The sequence below is a fragment of the Zootoca vivipara genome, chromosome 17 (genome assembly GCF_963506605.1).
Source record: "Zootoca vivipara chromosome 17, rZooViv1.1, whole genome shotgun sequence".
In the NCBI taxonomy this organism is placed as follows: domain Eukaryota; kingdom Metazoa; phylum Chordata; class Lepidosauria; order Squamata; family Lacertidae; genus Zootoca; species Zootoca vivipara.
The window spans coordinates 5,054,078-5,074,481 of record NC_083292.1 but is presented as its reverse complement, the minus strand read 5'-3'; the positions used below and the strand labels follow the sequence as shown (position 1 = coordinate 5,074,481).

General features: G+C 45.4%; 1 protein-coding gene across 2 annotated transcripts in view; it reads right to left on the bottom strand.

Moving 5' to 3' along the window:
* Positions 1-20,404, bottom strand: part of SETD1B (SET domain containing 1B, histone lysine methyltransferase) — a 58,721-nt gene that overhangs the window by 24,990 nt on the left and 13,327 nt on the right. For both annotated transcript variants that reach the window (XM_035098986.2, XM_035098987.2), the window contains exons 7-10: positions 5,530-6,297; positions 3,924-4,097; positions 3,094-3,181; positions 970-1,187 (exon numbers count right to left, since the gene is read on the bottom strand). In XM_035098986.2, coding sequence (XP_034954877.1) covers positions 970-1,187; positions 3,094-3,181; positions 3,924-4,097; positions 5,530-6,297 — 1,248 coding nt within the window. The remainder of the gene's footprint in view (positions 1-969; positions 1,188-3,093; positions 3,182-3,923; positions 4,098-5,529; positions 6,298-20,404) is intronic.

The following is a 20,404-nucleotide window of genomic DNA, read 5'->3' as shown; positions in this document are numbered from 1 at the left end:
ATTTTATTTTACCATTTATTATTGTTTATATTTTGAATTAGATATCTATGGGGGCACCAGAATCTTTTAAGTGATTAGGGCCTCTAAAGGTCTTGACTCAGCCCTGATTCCAAGCAATATCTAGAATGTAAGCAAGGAAGAAAGAAAACTTTGTGGCTAGGGGGGACAGCCTGCCACAAAACTCATCTTTCCCTTTGACTTAGCAACTATAAGAGGCAGATAATGGGGCACCCTGAATTCACAAAAGGACTGGCAATTGATAAGCGTATTACACACTGAAAAAGGCATGGAGCCACTATGGCATGGGAAGCCATTGATGAGGATGCCAGCTCACATCAGCCCCAGCTAGCAAGGCCATGGGTCAGACATGATGGAAGTGGTAGTGCAGCAAACCCTGGTGGGCAGATCATGCCCCCCCAAAGTGATAAGTATCTGCAATAAAAACCAGTGCAGTCACAGAGGATGCCGATGCCATAGCGTTTCAGTGGCGGCCTCACATTGCTGGATCTCCCTCCGGGAGGGGGGGATTGGGGTGCCTGCCAGGTGTTCCATATGGACCCCTCAGTGGTGACACTTAAGCAGACTTTAAATAACCTTTCAATAGTCCATTCTGCTTTTTATTGGTGACTTCATTTGGCTTCATGTTTCAATTGCTACTGTTCTAATCGCTCATTGACCACTTTTGTTTTCATGTTTTATTTTTTGGATATATGGCATATATAGAGCTGCCTTCTGAGGGTTTTTTTAATTGCCATTATTATTTATTACCCGACCTTCAACCCAGGGTGGGTTGCAACCACATAAAATACATTGAGCATAATAAAAGCGTTCTGTGAAATGGTGCCGGGGTGGGGTGGGGGTGGGGGTAGGTAGGTATTCTTCATGAGCCCTCCAGCATCAAAAGGTGCTGGCTTTCACTCACACATACACAGCCAAGAGAAAAAAGCCCAGGTCGGTTGTGGGAACTACCTTGTCAGAAACGGATTTCATCACCCCTTCCCCTTCCTCTTCCTCCTGCTCGGCCTCCTTTTCTGAAGAGGATTCCTCCTCCTTGCCTGAATCCTCCTCCTCTCCTTCACTGTCTAGTTCCAGCGGCCTTCCGGGTCTCCTCCTGAGGCCGACCACTTCACCATCTTTCTTGGAGAGGTCTGAGGCTGCATCCGGCAGGTCTCGATCTCGTTCTGATTCTGGGAGTGTGAAAATGCATGAAAAAGTTGAAGAAGCAGCCAGCCATAACATTCCCAAAGTGACAAAAATGGATTCCTGTCTTAGAAAACTGAAAGTAGGTGGGTATTTTAAAAAAAAGAGTTTTCTTTCACCCGCTCATTTGTTAAATAAAGTTTTTAAAAAGAAAGAAAATACAACTGAGGAAATGTGGTTGATACTTGTGTCACCTTGAAAATATGTTATGTGTTAGGAGAACCTACATACTTGGCATTATCTCCCATGTATATAATACATGGGAGAAGTGGGGGTCATTATGTTGAGCCCTGGGATTATGTGGGAAAGGAGCAGCTGCATATTACGGCAGGTCCTCTGAATGCCACACTGTACCCCACATCCGAGTTCTCTTTCTAGAAGAAAGAAGGCGCCCATGGAAGGAGACTTTGCTATCACTGCAGCAGTGTCCTCGAGTCTAGCATTTTGGCTTCTCCTTGGGAGTCTTAGGGTCCAGTTAAATCTCATGAAGGTTAGTTATAGGAGGATAAAGGGACTCACTCCAAAGGCTTCAAAGAAAATGTGGCTTTTGAGGGATGGATCTGAAGGAAGAGGATGCCTGTGGTGGATGGAAACATTTGGTTCTTCTGTGCACGTGTGATCTGCATCTCTGGACATGCACCCTATGCAAGGATTTATTTTTCAAGACACCATTTCTGACACAATGAGAAATAGGGGAAGAAATCTCCATCCCTCAGTAGCTGAATGTGGCACCATCCAGCCCATGTGAAAAGTGCTAAAAATTAACCACTGATTACATTTAGGGGCAAGTAAGCCTGTGCTTATTTCTGCCATCAAGGTCCATGGAACTGCAAAGCTTAACTTGGCTGGGTTGCACCCTATGAGTTTTGGAAAAAGAGGCTAAGAGTGGGCCTTGCTTGCTAGCTGCAATCTGGCTTCCTTAAATCTTTCAAGAAGATGGTATGCAATCTAGGAAGAGTTAAGTACACCAAAACTTTATCCCGGTCAATAGGGCTTAAATGCACAGCAAAGGAAGGAACTCCCAGTTTCTCTTCCTAGTTAGGTTACTGAGCTCCAGTCAGGCTATGTCCTTCCAAAGCTGGTAAGAAATTGGTGCTTGAATATTGAACAACTGTGGGTGCTCAGATTAATGAAGTGCACTATGTCAAGGTGGCTACTAAAAGTAAAGGACCCCTGACAGTTAAGTCCAGTCGCGAACGACTCTGGGGTTGCGGCGCTCATCTTGCTTTACTGGCTGAGAGAACCGACCTTTCTCCGCAGACAGTTTTCCAGGTCATGTGGCCAGCATGACTAAGCCGCTTCTGGCGAAACCAGAACAGTGCATGGAAACGCCGTTTACCTTCCCACCGGAAGTGCTTTCAAACTGCTAGGTTGGCAGGAGCTGGGACCGAGCAATAGGAGCTCACCCTGTCGCGGGGATTCAAACCACTGACCTTCCGATTGACAAGTCCTAGGCTCAGTGGTTTAGACCACAGCGCCACCTGCGTTATTAATTATTATTATTATTAACCTTCTCTAAGGAGCTCTGGGAGGGCAAAGCATTTAATGACAATTAACAAGAACTACGGGGGAGGAGGTGTCTTTCATTTCTTACTGAAATAGCATTAAACCAGTTATAACACTGAACAGCTTGTTCTTTCCATGATACGAATTTTTTTTACTGTGATTTTAGACATTACTTAATGGAACAGTGCCCATCTTAACTGCAACACTGAACATTGAGTCTTATCTGTGTTACAGATTGTCCTAATTTTTGCAATTTAATGTGATATTTGGGACCAAAGAGAATTTGGAACTCTGAGTTTTGCATAGAGTGTCCAGATTGAGAAGATTAGAGGATTCAGCAGTGTGAAGCCCTTACTGCGTTTTGGAGGAAAATATGGCTTCACAAACCTTCATCTTCATCATCTACCGAAGTAGAGGGACGGATTCTCTTCTGGTCTCCAGCTGAGGCAGCTTCAGGTGGTTCCTTTCTCTTCACCTGCAGAAAGGACAGAATCAACCAATTTTGGGAGATGTATTTGTTTTTAGATTTACAAGTGCTCCCACTTCATGGCATACAAGAACCTTACTCCCAAAAAATGACTAAATGGGAGCGCCAACGTTTGCTTTCCTTTTTATGTTTGTGAACACATTTTTACTTCAGTTTATAATTTAAAAGGCAGCAGAACAATTAGACCTGTGTGAACATCAATAGGCACTGCTATTGAAGCCAGTTCAAACATCTAAATACACAGAAGTGCAAACATGTGAATTAGGAAAGTTGGAATAAGACGGAAACCTTAAAGTCTTATCACCTCTTTTATTAAATCTGTTAAAGGATTTCTGATGTATGATAAAATAAAGGTGATGTTCTTCCTTACAGATCTTCAGCCACTTTCCATGTTTGCATGCTTTCTCTAAACAACACCCTCCCCCCTAACTTTTCGCCATCTTCCAAGTCTTCCAGTGTGCTCTCTAAACTCACATGGGGCTAGAGGCAACGGTTAATCCTTCTGCACCATCATAAATCAGCCAGTAATAGCATTGGTGGTGGTGTGAAGAGCCAATACTGGGTTATTAATCATTTCTGTAAGGTTAGAGAGCTAAAAGTTTATTGGGCAAAAAGTGCGCAACAGCTGAGACATTAAAACTGTGACTCAATTTTAACATTATTTAGAGTACTATAGGAAAGCAGGGTTCATATTATGAATAACTAGATATTGAAGGCTGCTCTTACTTACCTTGAAAGATGGCAACCGGATGGCCCCGCGTAACCCAATGCCCAAGCCAATCCCTTCGTAACCCAGACCTTCTCCTTTGTTCCAGTTCTCCAGAAGACAAGATGTGATGCGGTCCTTTGGTTTTGGCTTCTCCTCATCTTTATGTTCTCCAGATTTTACTGGAGTAAGTAATGCCTATGCAAGATAAGCAGGATTAAAAAAAAGAGGACACTACACACTGGTGCGGATGCTAAAAACTGGGTGCTTGAACAAAGCAGCAGCATCTACTTATACAGAAGCTCTAATTTCCCTGAACAAAAGTTCAGACTTAAGGTGCTCAAATCCATCAATAGCACTTATGGCACATCCCTGCTTGATTTCCATTGGATATGTTCAGCCTGAACAAATTCTAGGTAGGAGGCAAAGGTCAAAAACATCAGTAGGATGTGCCTACTCCCCTACTGCAGAGTGTCCATTGATTAAACTGGAAAATATCCACCTTGCCTGGCAGAAAACAACCTTAATTTGGCATGATCCTTTTGTGGTGCAAAAACCATGCAGGTTTTCTAATGTAGGCTGTAGCCTAATATCCGCTATGGGTTTTTAGGAATTTGTGAACGTCAGACAGTGCTAAGTACACTTTTGCCATTTGTAAAGACATGGACATACTCTAAGCCAGGCATAGGCAAACTCGGCCCTCCAGATGTTTTGGGACTACAACTCCCATCATCCCCAGTCAACAGGACCAGTGGTCAGGGATGATGGGAATTGTAGTCTCAAAACATCTGGAGGGCCGAGTTTGCCTATGCCTGCTCTAAGCCATGTCTGAAGTCACATAAAAATCACACACAAACAAATTTGAGATGCCTCAAATGGAGTCATGCATCCAGCTCCATACTGCCTACTCCAAACACAGCTGACTCTCTAGTCTAGGGTTTCAGATAAAAGACTTTCACCCCCCTGCACTAGAGATCCCTTTAAAACAACAAAACAATAACCTTGAGTTATAAGGAATTGGACTAGTGCTCTTATACATACATGCATGCATGCACTAAGCCAGGGGTCCCCAAACTACGGCCCGGGGGCCGGATGCGGCCCAATTGGCCTGCCAATCCGGCCCGCGACGACCCCTGCCGCCCGCCGCCTGCTCTTACGGCGCGCAGCGCGGCAGCGTTCTTCCGGGTCGGGAAAAAAGTGCCGAAAATCCTTTGTGCGCATGCGTATGGGCCTCTCCCGACCCAGAAGAGGTCATTTCTGGTGCACTTCCGGGTCGGGGGAGGCCCATACGCATGCGCACAATGGATTTTCGGCGCTTTTTCCACCCTGGAAGCGCGCCGCCGCGCCAGTAAGCGCACTCCCCGCCCACCGGCCCGCACAGACGCGCGCTCCCCCGTCCTCCGGCCCGCGGCGCGGTGGGAACCAGCCCAAACGCCGGTAAGTCTGGGGACCCCTGCACTAAGCTTTATGACGACAGGTATATGCCTTGCCATACACCCATTCTGTTACTTGTTTTATGTATTTCCAAGCCTGAACTGGGGGAAACACAGAAAGATGCAAAGAGGCAGGTGGTGCAAACCGTCTGCCATTGCATAGCCATTGGAAAAGAGGGGTGATATTTGATGGTTACCTTTGCTAGACGCTCTTTCTTGTCCCACCAGTCATCAAACGCCCTGAAGGCCACCACCTCCACCATCTTCCGGTTTAAATCCCTCTTCATTATTGCTTTAAGTTCTTTCACAATCACCAAGAGGACACCATCCACAGTGGCCTTATGAGGATCTTCCTTCTTGGGCTGGTAACCCGGAGGTGGAACTGAGGGGTCAAACTTGGGCAAAGGGGGCCACTGCTGTCCGCGGTTGATAGCTGCTCCCATGGAAAAGTGCCGGTAGGGAGGAAGGTTCACAAACTGCATCCGGTTCCCCATGAACGGGGGGTACTGGTAAGTGTTCTGCCCTTGCATCAAGCGGCTCAGCATTTGGGTTTGCATTTGAAAAGACATTGACATGCCTCCCCATTGGTTGCCCAAGACACTGATCATATCTACTTGCATGAGGGGAAACATCCCAGGATGGAACGGAGGAAGTGGAGGCAAGATATGAGGGGGTGGAACCCCAGGAGGCGCTGGGAGGGGAGGAGGAGGGACAGTAACTGCAGGGTGAGTTGGGGGAGGCGGGGGAGGAAGAGGCGGAGGAGGGGGCATTGGAAAGACCGGCTGGGGTGGGGGTGGGGGAGGCAGGGGAGGAAAACCATGGGGAGGCATAGGAATTGAGGGAGCCATCACAGCTGAGTTGCCAACAGAAGTATTCACCACAATGTTTTTGCCACATTCTGTGCTTGGAGATTGGTTCATTTCATCATCGGAGATCTCCATGTCTTCCCCTGAAGACTGATGACACTGTGAGGAAAAGAGAAACATATTTTGCTTAGTCTAGGATTACAGCCCCATTAGCAAAACAAATAAATGAAAATCGGGTAGGGGGAGTAAAACTTAAGTCTCCTCAAGTCATCTGCATCCAAGAAGACTTAGTATTTTCTTGGGAGACATTCAGTTCGACAAAACATATAAAATCACATCCTATGAGGTGCTCAAACTGTCAGGGCTATTTGTATATTAAAACCTGAAGAACTTTACCACAAGGCCATCTTAATACTAACTATTTGGACCCTTCCCCCTAACTATGAGCACCCCCAGTTTGAAATGTAGCACTAAAAGCAATCCAGAAATCTAATCTGGTTTACATCAAGTATCTGCTGATCAATTTACTACCACCAGAGGGCAGTTGCGTCCAAAAAGCAAAGTTTACAGAAAGAAATGTGCTCTTTACCAGCCTGTGGCTAAATGAAAAAGAACAAGGGTTTTTAATCAGCAAAGGACAGCATATAATCACAAGAAACTCTCCTGTGACCCTTACCTATTCTTGATTCGGCTTAGGAACAACTCAGGAGTCGTAGAAAGGTGGGAGAATATAAAACTGAATATGGAAAGAAGCCATACACTGTCAATGGAAGTTTCATCTTGGATGGAGAAGTCCCAAGATTTTGCCCAATTTTGCCCAAGGCTACCTAACAAGTTCACATTCAGAGATGCTCTCACTCAACTTCAGTTTGTCCCCTGCAAAAATGGAGAAACCACCCTTTGCTGTTTCTTGCAGCAATAGTCTATCACAGGCATGGCCAAACTTGGCCCTCCAGATGTTTTGGGACTACAACTCCCATCCTCCCTAGGTAACAGGACCAGTGGTCAGGGATGATGGGAATTGTGTCATGTCAGAGCAAAGTGCAATGAAGTTGGCATATCAGCTTGAAGATTAAAATGATAAAATAGCAGTGAGAGAGGAGAAAAGGCACATTTGCAAAAAGGTGGGTTGCGCCTGTTTGTTGCTCAGTTCAACAAGCTCTTTAGTGAACATGCTACAAACACTACTAGAATGGGCCTGTCCCTTGAGCAAGCACACGGCGCACAGAGCCCACTGCCTCTCTTCCTTTGCATGGCAATGGTGGTAGTAAGCCTCCTCCTTGGCTTACTTTTTGCCACCAATTTTGCCACGAAGTCTCTCACACACATTTCAACCGGTGAGTTCCTCTACTTCCACCCTCCCTGCCTTGCTCTAGCAAGAGAGGAGGTGGAAAGTCTCTTGGGTGAACAGAAAATGGCAGCCATGGTTCTCAGTGCCAGGAGGGGGTGGGATGGTAGGACCCAAACCAACGGCTTCAAGTTACAGGAAAGGAGATCCCAACTCAACACCAGGAAGAACTTTGATAGGAAGAGCTCATCGACAGGAACAGACTCCCTCAGGAGGTGGTGGACTCCCTTGGAGGTTTTAAAGCAGAGGTTGGATGGCCACCTGTCATAGATGCTTCAGCCGAGATTCCTGAATTCCAGTGGGTTGGGCTAAATGACTGTCAGTATCCCTTCCAACTCTACAACTCTATTTCTAGTTACAGGGAGGTAGCCGTGTTGGTCTGACATACTCGAAATAAAATAAAAAAATTGCTTCCAGCAGCACCTTAGAGACCAACTAAGTTTGTCATTGGTATGAGCTTTCGTGTGTATGCACACTTCTTCAGATACACTGAAACAGAAGTCACCAGACGCTTATATATAGTGAGAGGGTGGGGAGGGATATTACTCATAAGGGTGGTGGGAAAGGGTGATTGACTGACTGATAGCTGTTGACGATTGTTAACAACTGCAATTGGTCTTACAGGAAAAAACAAGGGGTGAGATGGCTAAAGATAGCTTTATCATGTATAATGAGATAAGAATTCAATATCTTTAATCAGACCAGGTCTCTCCATGGTTTTAAGCTTGGTAATAAGTTGCAGTTCAGCAACTTCTCTTTCCAGTCTATTTATGAAATTCTTTTTTTGTAATAAGAGATCTTTGAGATCTTGTATAGAATGTCTTGGGAGATTGAAGTGTTCTCCTACTGGTTTCTCTGTCTTGTGATTACTGATGTCAGATTTATGTCCATTTATCCTTTGCCATAGGGTTTGGCCTGTTTGTCCAATATAGAGAGCTGAAGGGCACTGTTGGCATTTGATGGCATACACAATGTTAGAAGATGAGCAATTAAATAGCCCTGAGATGGTATGTTGGATGTTGTTGGGGCCAGTAATGGTGTTGTCTGGGTGTATGTGGCAGCAAAATTGGCATCTGGGTTTATTGCAGGCTCTGGTACCAGTGTCCATGTTAAGTCTGGTGGTTGTATTATTGTGGGTGAGGAGTTGTTTAAGATTGGGTGGCTGTCTGTAGGCAATATGGGGCCTGGAGCAATCATCCCTACTTGCCCCCTCCAGGGATGGCCCTGGGTGGGAAGAAAGGCTCCGTCCATCTCTGCTGGAAAGTGGAACTTGAGGATAACTTGAATATGTTGTTGTTTAGTCGTGTCCGACTCTTCGTGACCCCATGGACCAGAGCACGCCAGGCACTCATGTCTTCCACTGCCTCCCGCAGTTTGGTCAAACTCATGTTGGTAGTTTTGAGAACACTGCCCAACCATCTTGTCCTCTGTCATCCCCTTCTCCTTGTGCCCTCAATCTTTCCCAGCATCAGGGTCTTTTCCAGGGAGTCTTAGAAAAAGCCTGGATAACATGCTCTGATACACAGAGTGTCGGTCAATAAACAGGCAAAAGGCAAACCTTCCAGACTTATTTAACTTATGCTATACTCTAGATTGGTTCATCTTTGCCTCTCTCTCCCTCACAAAACGTTGTGTCTTTTTTGGCAAGATCATAATGTACCAGGTGAAGCCCAGTGCAACACTTCCCACATAATGCATGGCAGCCAAAGTCCATCTACCCCAGCTCTGTGGGCAGCTCAAAGTACCTTGGGGCATGGGAAGTGCCCAGGAAATATTTTAATCAATATATAAATATGTGGGCATATTTGCCATTTGTATTCTGAAATAGGAAATAGGAATCACAGATGGGTTGAAGGAAAGTTGGATGAATTAAAAGCTACCACCAAAACCTTACGAACTTTATGTGGAGGCAACATTGCAAAAGCCCCTTGTGCCTCCAACAGCTTCAAGGCTGGTAACCGACCTGCATTCATAGAGGGGACAAGTTTTGCAATCCAAAATTTATTTTAAGCAATAGATTAGAAATATGATGGGGAAATGGGAGAGGAAACAGGAGTGGGGAAATATACAAAAAATCAAAAGAAAGCCAGCTGGAAGGAGGAGGCTGTCAATTAAGCTGAGTTCAATTAAAATAAAATTCAGAAGGATAAAAAGCTTGTTCAAGACAGGATAAACCATGGAGAGTAAGAATCAACAAATGCAGACAGCAGGGTGTAGCCAGGGAGGAAGAAAAACAGAGTCTAGGCAGAGAGTGAATGTAGAAGTAAAATGCTATGGCTTAGCTTTTTAAAATTATTTTAATGGAAGATTAAACTTTCAGTTCATCAAGTCCTTTTTATGGATGTTACATTCAATGTGAGACACTAATGTTAATGACAGTATGAGGTTAGGGGGAGAAGAGAGGTGGGGGGATAGTAAACTTTCATTATTTTACATAGTGTATGTGCCTAGTTTTGCCCCTGCAGAAAGGCCCCTGTAGTAGAGCATAACAGAGTGTTGGACTAGGACCTGGGAGATCAGGGTTCTAATCCGTACTCAGCCATAACTCACTGGGTGGCCTCTGGCCAGTCCCTGCCTCTCATCCTAATTTACCCCACAGGATTGTTGTGGGGATTAAATGAGGAGGGGGAGAACCATGTGCACCACACATTGAGCTCCTTGGGGAAAAGGTGGGCTATAAATGCAATCCATCAATCCTGGCCCACAGCCATCCAGTGAGCTTCAGAGCAAAGTGGGAGGCCAGAATGCAGGCCTCCCTCAAAGTCGAACAAGTCTCTCTGCAGTTTCCCCAAGCTGATGCCTTCCAGTTACACCACAGCTCCCACCATTCCTGCCCACTGGGCCATGCTGCCCAAGCCTCATGAGAGTTGTAGTCCCAAATGTGGAGGGTGTCAGGTTAGGGAAGCCTGCATTACATTATCCAGATATCAAATATATTTTGGCATAGTACCAACTGGTGAATTATGGTGCTGGAGGAGACTCTTGAGAGTCCCATAGACTGCAAGAAGATCAAACCTATCCATTCTGAAGGAAATCAGCCCTGAGTGCTCACTGGAAGGACAGATCGTGAAGCTGAGGCTCCAATACTTTGGCCACCTCATGAGAAGAGAAGACTCCCTGGAAAAGACCCTGATGCTGGGAAAGATTGAGGGCACAAGGAGAAGGGGACGACAGAGGATGAGATGGTTGGACAGTGTTAAATGTAGAAGTGACCAACATGAATTTGACGAAACTCCAGGAGGCAGTGGAAGGCAGGAGTGCCTGGTGTGCTCTGGTCCATGGGGTCATGAAGAGTCGGACACAACTAAACAACCACTACCACCAATTGGAACCATGCAGCAAGAAAACAAAGAAGATCAGCAGCTCCTTCCAGAGTAGATGTTGCATCGCATATCTGCTGTTTATTCTCCAAGAAGCAGCCAGACAGTGTGTCCCCTCCGTCTAGGGTTGTTTTCACCAGTGCTCTGAAGCACACCGGCCCTCTTGAGCCAAAACACATGGTTTGCAACTGCCACCTGCCATCTACCTACAGGGCTGGGCACTATGCTGCTGCACCCCAATCCAAATGCTTGTTCAAATACAATACTACACCTTGCTAGAAGGAAAGAAAACTGAACAACAAAAGGCCTCGTTTACAGTGCTTTATTAAACTCTCATGAGAGGAAATTTAAACTGAGCTTTCCAGACGCAGAGGGGTGGAGGGAGATATTCCCCTGAAAACTGCAACTCACTCCCAAGACTACTGGCTTGTAAAGAAATGCCACCATGTGTGCTGGTGTTTGTGCCGCACAATGTGCCAGGCTCAGGTGCAGCTTCCTAATTAGTTATCGCCTCTTACCAAGAGAAATTGGTAAAAGGGGCAAGTGAGAAAATGGGGCCGGTGGGGCGGGCAGCAGGGAGAGAATCAGTTGATCACAGCGGGGAACTTGCAGAGAGAGCAAAGCCACTCACCTCTCTCAAAAGAGGGAATTTCCAAGGGATGCAAAATGCCCCTTGTTCGTAAACAACAACCTTGTTTTGCACCAGAGGCTCGAGCAAGAGACAGACTTTTAAGACTCTGGCTTGTGGTCCATCCATGCCCTTCTTACACATGTTGTTCTTGAGAGGAGATACCAGTATCCACACTCCTGGGGATGACAAAGCCCTTCTTAAGGGATAAAGAAGAGGGAGGTGGTCTAATTTTGGCCAAGGGCCATCCTCCTTTGCTCTAACGTAACAGAATTAACTGGCACCTTGACAATGCTACGTGGATACCCAGGGACCGCACATAAAGACCATAGAGCACGAATGGGGCATTCAGAGCAGCTAACCAAAGGAAATGCAAAAGCACCAGAATGGCCTTGCCGGGGCAGGCCTTGTTTAACAAAGATGGCTCTGTCACATTCCCCCCCCCCCCCCCAGGGAAGGAAGACACCCCCCCCAGCTGCTTGTCTCTCAGCAACTGGTCTTCAGAAGTACTCAGCACCTCTGTCGGATTTTGCTCTTCCTCAAATCTGTTTTTGATTTTTAAAAACTTTCTAGGGGTTGCAACATTTCTTTTTAAGAAACTGAGATAAAGCATACACAGACCCTCCCATTGCTTCTGAAAGGGATCCAACAGACTCCAAGTCAAAAGGCAGAATTTTAAAACGGGCCGCTTCATTTGCAGAACAACTTCCACCAGACATAGGCTTGGCATACATCAGAAAAATTCCCGACATGTCCTGGTTTTCAGGTGTAAAAATGATGTCGGGGGGGGGGGGATGTGGCAAAATGTCATGGAAAACCTGGAAGTAAGGCAACAAACAATTCTGGTGGTTTCCTTGAAAAAGCTCAGCAACTTTGTGGGTGTCAGGAAAAGCAGGCAGCATTTCATTAAGTTCTGGAAAAGGATATCAAGAAGACCAGCAATGAAGGCTTTCACATTTGCAAGATGATTTCCGACGCAGATTGTGAAGTCTGCAACACCAGGATAACAAGACACTTCAGATGAACCCCCTTCAGACGAAGTAGTATCTCAAATTCTCAACCACAATATCCTCTCAGCATTGCTGTTCTATTGAGCCATGAGAGCTGGGCAATAACTGCGTTTCTCAGCAAAAAACTGCTATGTCATTAACACAGGATGGGGCAAGGCAATATTTAGCATTTGGTCTCCTGCCATCCCATGTTTTCCTAATTTGGAACCGGGTGACTGGAACAGAGGAAGCCTGCAACTTTAATACCATATCCCTGTTCAGATGATGGAGGAGTGGAGCCTTGGTAATATTTGCCCCCGCTAAAAAAAAAACCCACCACAATAATAGTAACAACAACTACTGTATTCCTTCATTGTTGCTACATTTTAAGCCATGGGTGCTCAAGTGAAAAGAACACTCCGCTTGGCATACTCTGTTTTCTCTGCAGATCATCTAAAAGAACACTCCGCTTAGCCATAAAACCAGTTTCCTCTTACTAGATTTGCAAAACATCCAAACAGACTTTCGGAACCTATTCTGCATTACAAGGTGCAGACTCAAGAATACATGATGTCATAATAAAAACAAGTATGCTTCCAAACATGTACAAAGTGTGGTTCTCTCACTACTGAGAAATCACATTGCAGCCCATCATGCATCAGATATAAGGATGTCAAGGTCAGAGGATGCAGTTTCTAATTAGGTGTGAGCCACGATGGTGTCAGACCTTCTCTTGTTAGAAACTGAGCCCCCACACCCAGCAAAATAAGATTCCTTGACACATCTACATGGAAGCAAGTTTTATTGATTTCAGTGGAACTTGTACTCCAGGCGTGACCTTGAGATCACATTCAAAAGCTCTGCTATCTGGATTCATAATAATCTGGCCTGAAAGTAGATGAATAGGATGGTCAATGTGCTTGTGACACATTTCTCAACATATGCTTAATATTATTTATAAAATGAATACATACATCCGAAACAACTAATTTAACCAAATGAACAAAAATATCAAGGAAAGAACAATTCCAAGGATCACTGCCCTCAAGCTTTCCAACATAAAATTTCTTAGAAAAGACCAAAAAGATATGTAGCCAACACTGCTGCTTTCTAAGAAGGTACAGTAAGAAGACTTTGTGAAATATGCAAACTTTGAAAGCCTCAAAGTCTAATCTGGCACCTGAGAGTGAAAGAGGTACTTCTTCCCTACAACCACAACTGGTTTTCTACACTTTCTACAGTTAATATGATAGAAGAGACCCATCCTCCTGTCAGCTTCATTGCTGAGCAAGTTCTTCCCACTTTTCAATCCTGTAGCAACAATGAACAAGCACTGCATGATCAAACCTACAGGCAGACTATTTTCAGGTACTTGTAGACTACAATCCCAGACACAGTTAAAATGAGAGTAAGTTCCACTGCATTCAATTGGTCTTACTTCTGAGTAGACATGTCTAGGATTTTGCTCCTGATTCTAAGTCCCAGGTACAGATCTATCATTTAATAGCCAAAAGCTGCATAATGTCGCACATGGATTTTTATCAGTGTAGCATGCAATTTTTCAAATTTAAGAAAGTGCATAAGAAATTAGATGTAAGAGGAAAGGCATTTGGCTATGCAAATCTCTCAATCTCACATGGCCTCTCAATAGGTGACAAACTCTAATCTGTCCAATGGGAGATCCACTGAGGATGAAGCTGAACATGGAAAGACAAACATACATGACTCTAAATTGTAGCAGAGGAGTGAAGGATCAGCGTGTTGCAATTACTATTGTGGCAGATGTAGCCTTGGAAGGCCATGGTTCAAATCTATCTTCACACATTAATTGGACATCCTTGGCCAAGTCAACAGGACAGAGGCACACCTCACATGAGGGACCCATTTTAGGGCTCAGCCCAGTTGGAAAGAAAGCCTGTGGGTTAGGTCTTGACCATTCTAGCTGACCTTGCAGTTATTTTGGCCGTCTTTACCTTACCACACTGATGAATTACTTGCTGCCTGAGAGGAATCCACCAGGGACTGTGGGCAAGCAGTGTCCAGGGTGAGATCCAGAAGCGGGTACAGCCACAGCCTGCAGGGCAATGGTCCATTTATTGCAAAATAGCAGCTGAATCATTTAATTTTATGTCAATACCTCCTAACTGGATCATAAAGTGTTACAGGCTGCTACATTTTAAGCCGGGGAGAGGAATCTTTGACCCCACCCTTGATGTTGCTGGATTACAGCCACTGGCCATGCTGCATGGGGCTGAAGGAGGGTCACAGATTGTTCTAAGCAATAGTCAGAGGGAACAGTAAAGATTACTGTACGGTCTGGGTGCATTCATATGTGAGGAGCTTGTCCTTAAGGTATTGGAGCCCGAAGCTGCATAAAGCTCAAGCTTGGAGCAAAGCCTGGAAGCTCAATGGTAACCAATCCAGTCTAGCCAACATTAGTGTTATAGGCTCAAGCTGTCTTGCCCAAGTGAGCAAACAGGCTACTGAATTCTGCACCAGTTGCAGTTTCCGAACAGTCTCAACCTAGAGGTTGCCAGAGCATAGACAACAGAAGCTAGACAATCCCCCTTCAGATAGAACCACAGCTGGACCACCAGCCAAAGCTGATGAAAGGCACTCTGAGCCACAGAGGCCACTTGTGCCTCCAGGGACTGTCGTGAATCCAAAAGTACCCCAAATGTGCACACTTGTTCCTTCATAGGAAGTGCAATCCTATCCAGGACAGGGAAGCATCCACTAATAGTGCCTCAAGTCTTATCTGGATTAAGCTTCAGTTTATAGGCATACTGATTACTCCAAATCAGCATATTGATGACTCCAAATCTACAGATGATCCCGACCAATTTTATGCTGATGTTAAACACTGCGGACTATAAAAGTGAACCCCTGCAAAACCCTACAATGATGTCTCCACGAGGCTGAACAACATCCCTCCACCAACTTTCATAGTCACTCCAGAAGGACACCCTGGTATCGAAAGTAGTCAAGAGATCAAGGAAAACAGGGTAACACTCCCCCATCTCTCGCCTAATAAAGGTCATCACCAAATTCTCGTATGTTCTTGCCTTGCTTCTTCTTGCTAATAGAAAGGACATAAGACAACCCACTGCTTGAACCCAACCCTGTAAAATTTTCACTGGGGGAGGGGAGGGCAAGAATCCCACTGTGGAAATTAAGTTTGTATGAGAAGGGCACTTCAAAAAGCACACATAAAGCTTTAATAGATAAAGATGTTAGTCCATGCAGAAAGAGGAATCTATTACCAAAGAACTGAAACATCCGATTTCAGAGCAGAATTGCAGCAGCTGTTAAACAGCATGTAATGACACAACACTAAACAACAGGAGGCAAAGAGAGAATATCACATGCATTTGGAACTGAAAAGGGATAACAGGGAGGCAGAACACAGAGGGAACTTCATCCAATATAGCTACACCAGTTCCTTCCAATAATAGATGTAACCTCATGGGGAGCACTTCCATGTACATAAAAATGTGTGAAGCAAGTTCACTGGCTATGTGGCAGACTTTCCCCATAGACTGTGGCAATGTCCATCAACACAAATATATGGCAATAATAATTTTAAGCAAAGTGAGAAATATAAGTGGATGAAAGAATGCATACGAACCTGCAAATTGAATTAGTATAACATTTGAAAGGAAGAGCAGGAATAAAAATTTGTTATCTGCTACAAAACCAGGAATTGTGTTTAACCAGTAAGGCAGGAGGGCACCTGTACTGAATGTGTACAACAGTTACGATGCTGACAGAAAAAAAGTGGACCTTGCAACAAAATGTTGCAGTGCCATATGTTCCTGCTCCAGTAAGTCAGCCATGCCACCCAACACAATACGCCATTCCATTCTCCCTGTTTTCTTGCCACAACAGACTGTTCTGAGGCCACCGAGCAGGCTTAGCCCTAACTTTTAGGGGCCCCCCCAAAATAATCTGTTGTATTTCTGCACACCTTGTGACCCCCCATATTTGGCAATTCTTCATACTTGTGTGTGACTAGTGCTATTTTGGCTACATAAGTAACGGCACCCACAGTGAATATAAATAGAAATCATTTTGCATTACTTTTATTTATCTGAACTTTGTTTTTCCAAAATTATTTATTTCATACAATTATATATTCTTTGATTGCTAAAAAAATCATTGTTTAAAAAAGATTAAAACAATAAAAACAGCACAAACAGTTAAAAACAGCTATCTGAAACAGTCAAATAATAATTAAAATCCATTATAAGCAACTCCAATAAAAAGCACATTGGCTCCTGCACACAAGAGGTGGGGCTATGGAGCTAGCAAGTAGCATCCATGGGTGGGAAAACTCTGGCAGTTCACAGCTAAAGAAACCAACAGGAGCTCAAACGGCTTTGACATTGACTGATCCAGGAGCTGGTGTACTGAACTCTCACCACTTGGTGAATGGGCAGGCCATTCACTATGCTGCCTGCCACTTGGTTTAGACCAAAAGGGCTCCCACACTTTGGGGCATTTGTCTCTGGTCTACTGAACCAGGGAGACAGGACCACACCAGTTGAGCATAAGGGCTGGCCACCCATATCCTATCATATTAATTTCCTAATTCCTTGCAAAAATAACCATCACTGCCAAAATTCAAAATAAGGTAATATTCCAGGAGAGTTTCTGAGGTACAGAGCTCATGCAGTTCACAGAGCAAGTAGTACCAAGCACTACCATGTAAAAACAGATAAACAAGGAAGGAGTCACCTCTGATGGAATCATGACTTTTTTGGACTCAAGACTTTCATGGGACGCAGGTGGCACTGTGGGTTAAACCAGTGTTTCCCAACCAGTGTGCCTCCAGATGTTTTGGGACTACAACTCCCATCATTCCTGACCACTGGTCTTGCTAGCTAGGGATGATGGGAGTTGTAGTCCCAAAACATCTGGAGGCACACTGGTTGGGAAACACTGGGTTAAACTACTGAGCCTAGGGCTTGCTGATCAGAAGGTTGGCAGTTTGAATCCCCGTGATGGGGTGAGCTCCCGTTGCTTGATCCCAGCTTCTGCCAACCTAGCAGTTCGAAAGCACGTCAAAGTGCAAGTAGATAAATAGGTACCACTACAGCAGGAAGGTAAACGGCATTTCCATGTGCTGCTCTGGTTCACCAGAAGCGGCTTTGTCATGCTGGCCACATGACCTGGAAGCTGTGCGCCGGCTCCCTCGGCCAATAACGCGAGATGAGCGCCGTAACCCCAGAGTCGGTCACAACTGGACCTAATGGTCAGGGGTCCCTTTACCTTTACCCACTTTCATGTTCTGTTCAACAGATCATGTCACATACTTTAGCCAGCTTCCTTCCTGGAGGCAACAAGAACTGGGCAATTCTTTGGGCAAGCCAAACTGTGTTGGAGCAGGTCATCCAGGACAGCACATGGGGAAACCTGGGGATATTGAGCCCCTGCCATAAGGGAGCCTAGAATAACCTCTTATGTAATGGTCACCATTTTAAACAGAATCAGTAAGCTGTAATAGTGCAGAATGGATCAATTATTGCCCAGCCTAGCATTTTAGGGTTATTTAGTTAATCATTCCTTTCAGAATGGTTATTTCTCCTAATGTGCATATTCAAGATGGCTTAACACAGCTTAGCTCTATCCCAATACGTGACCACATAGCTCTACATAAAAAGGGACAGTTACAATGGACTCCACAAGTGGCAATTTTAACATATTTGCCATTGTGACTGGATTTACTAACACAGAATTAAACATGTTCCCACTTTCATGTATTCCCATGACCCAGAAACTCCAGCGGGTGCAGAATGCCGCGGCGAGGCTCCTTACAGGGTCCCGGCCGTGGGATCACATTCATCCAGTGCTTTACCAGCTGCACTGGCTCCCGGTGGAGTACAGGATCAGGTTTAAGGTGCTGGTTTTGACCTTTAAAGCCCTATGCGACTTGGGACCCTCGTACCTACGGGACCGCCTCTCCTGGTATGCCCCGCGGAGGACCTTAAGGTCCACAAACAATAATATTCTGGAGATCCCGAGTCATAAGATGGCTAGATTGGCCTCTACTAGAGCCAGGGCCTTTTCAGTACTGGCCCCAACCTGGTGGAACGCTCTTTCCCAGGAGACCAGGGCCCTGCGGGATTTGTCATCTTTCCGCAGGGCCTGCAAGACAGAGCTGTTCCGCCTGGCCTTTGGGTTAGACTCAGCCTGACCCCTGTGTTTTTCTCCCTCATGGCTTGGATTTATGGCCTACTTGAAATGAGGCTGCACTTTAAATTTTAATACTGTATTTTAATCTGTATTTTAACTAATTGTTTTTATGTTTTATTGTGGTTCTGTTGGTGTCAGCCACTTATGGCCTACTTGTAATGAGGCTGCACTTTAAATTTTAATACTGTATTTTAATCTGTATTTTAATTATTATTATTATTTTTTTATGTTTTATTGTGGTTCTGTTGGTGTCAGCCGCCCTGAGCCCGGTTTTTGACTGGGGAGGGCGGGGTATAAATAAAAATTTATTATTATTATTATTATTATTATTATTATTATTATTATTATTATTCCCACTTTTCCTTCCTTTGTCGTTGGTTCATTTTCCTACATACTGAACCTCTGTGCTTCCTTAAATACAGATGCTCCCTCTCTTAACCAGGGCCGTCTTAAGCATATCTGGCGCCCTGGCGCGAAGATCCCTCTGGTGCCCCCCCCCAGGTCGAGAAAAGAGAAGCCTCCCCTTCCCCCGCTCCTCCTCCTCCTCTTCCTCCCCACCCCTCTGATTCTTGTCTCCTGCTGCTGCCGCCTGCGGCAACGACACCATCCATGGGAGTGCTCGACTTGGCAGCCACAGGTGTGTGCGTGTGTTTCTTTTGGGTGGTGTAATTCCTCCTCCGCCACCCCTCGACTTTCTCGCGCACAGCCGGCTTGGTTCAAAGGAGAGAAGGCAGTGCGATTGGCTGCTGATTACCCAGCGCTGGGACTTCTGCACACAAGCTGGAGACAAAACTCAGCCTGGGGCTTCGCCTGCCCCACTCGAGGCAGCGGGGAAGCAACCTGCGGAGGCGCGCACAACAGACAGACTTGCCTACTTGACCACCCTCAGCCCTCGCACCAGAATCCCCTCAGGCAGCCCGGCGCCCTGCGTGCCCTGCGCCACCCAGCCTTAACCTTAGTTAGTTTGACCAAAAGACACTTGTGGCCTGGTCCAGTGCATGTTTATTCAGAGGCAAGTCTCAAAGAGTTTGATTGAACTTACTGCCAGGTAAGTATGTACTGTATTGGACTGGAGCCTCCAGTGATGCTATTTCAGGGATCAATAACAGGAATTTTGAGATGCATCCAAAGGATCATAAAGAAAGTCCACTACATTGTCTACCACCAGGTGGTCAGTTGTGGAAAAGCCCCTTGACTTCGAGCACAACTGTCTGATTAACTGCTGTAACAATCAGGGCCAACCCAGGGCATTTTGACACCTGAAGGGAACCACAATATGGTACCCTGCAACCCACCAGGGAAGAAGGGAGTGAAAATCTACATCAAGAAGAAGGGGGAAAATAAATATCTGCATTGGGATATTCTGACCCTGTGGATCCTGCTGCCTGAGGCTGCCTCAGACCTTGCCTTATGTGTGGGCTGGCCCTGGAAACAATACATAGCTTATGGAAATAGTGGGGGGTGATTGAATTGGAATAGGCCATTGGCCCTAGATATGGGAAGTATATATTCTGATCACCATTAGGCAGCAAATCTCATTGAGTGGCCCAAAGAATGACACCATCTCTGTCAGACAGAGCAACCTCAGCCTCTTGTTGCAAGGATAAACGAAATTAATAATAGAATGCAGACACTGAGAAGAAAACCTGGTGACTTTGATTTATCTTCCCACCCTTGGCTCCAGGGAGGTCTGGAGGCAGCACACAGGAAGGTGCTTACACCAAGTCACACAACTGGTCCATTTTGCTTAATATTGCCTAAGCCAGTGGTTCCCAACAGGTGGTCC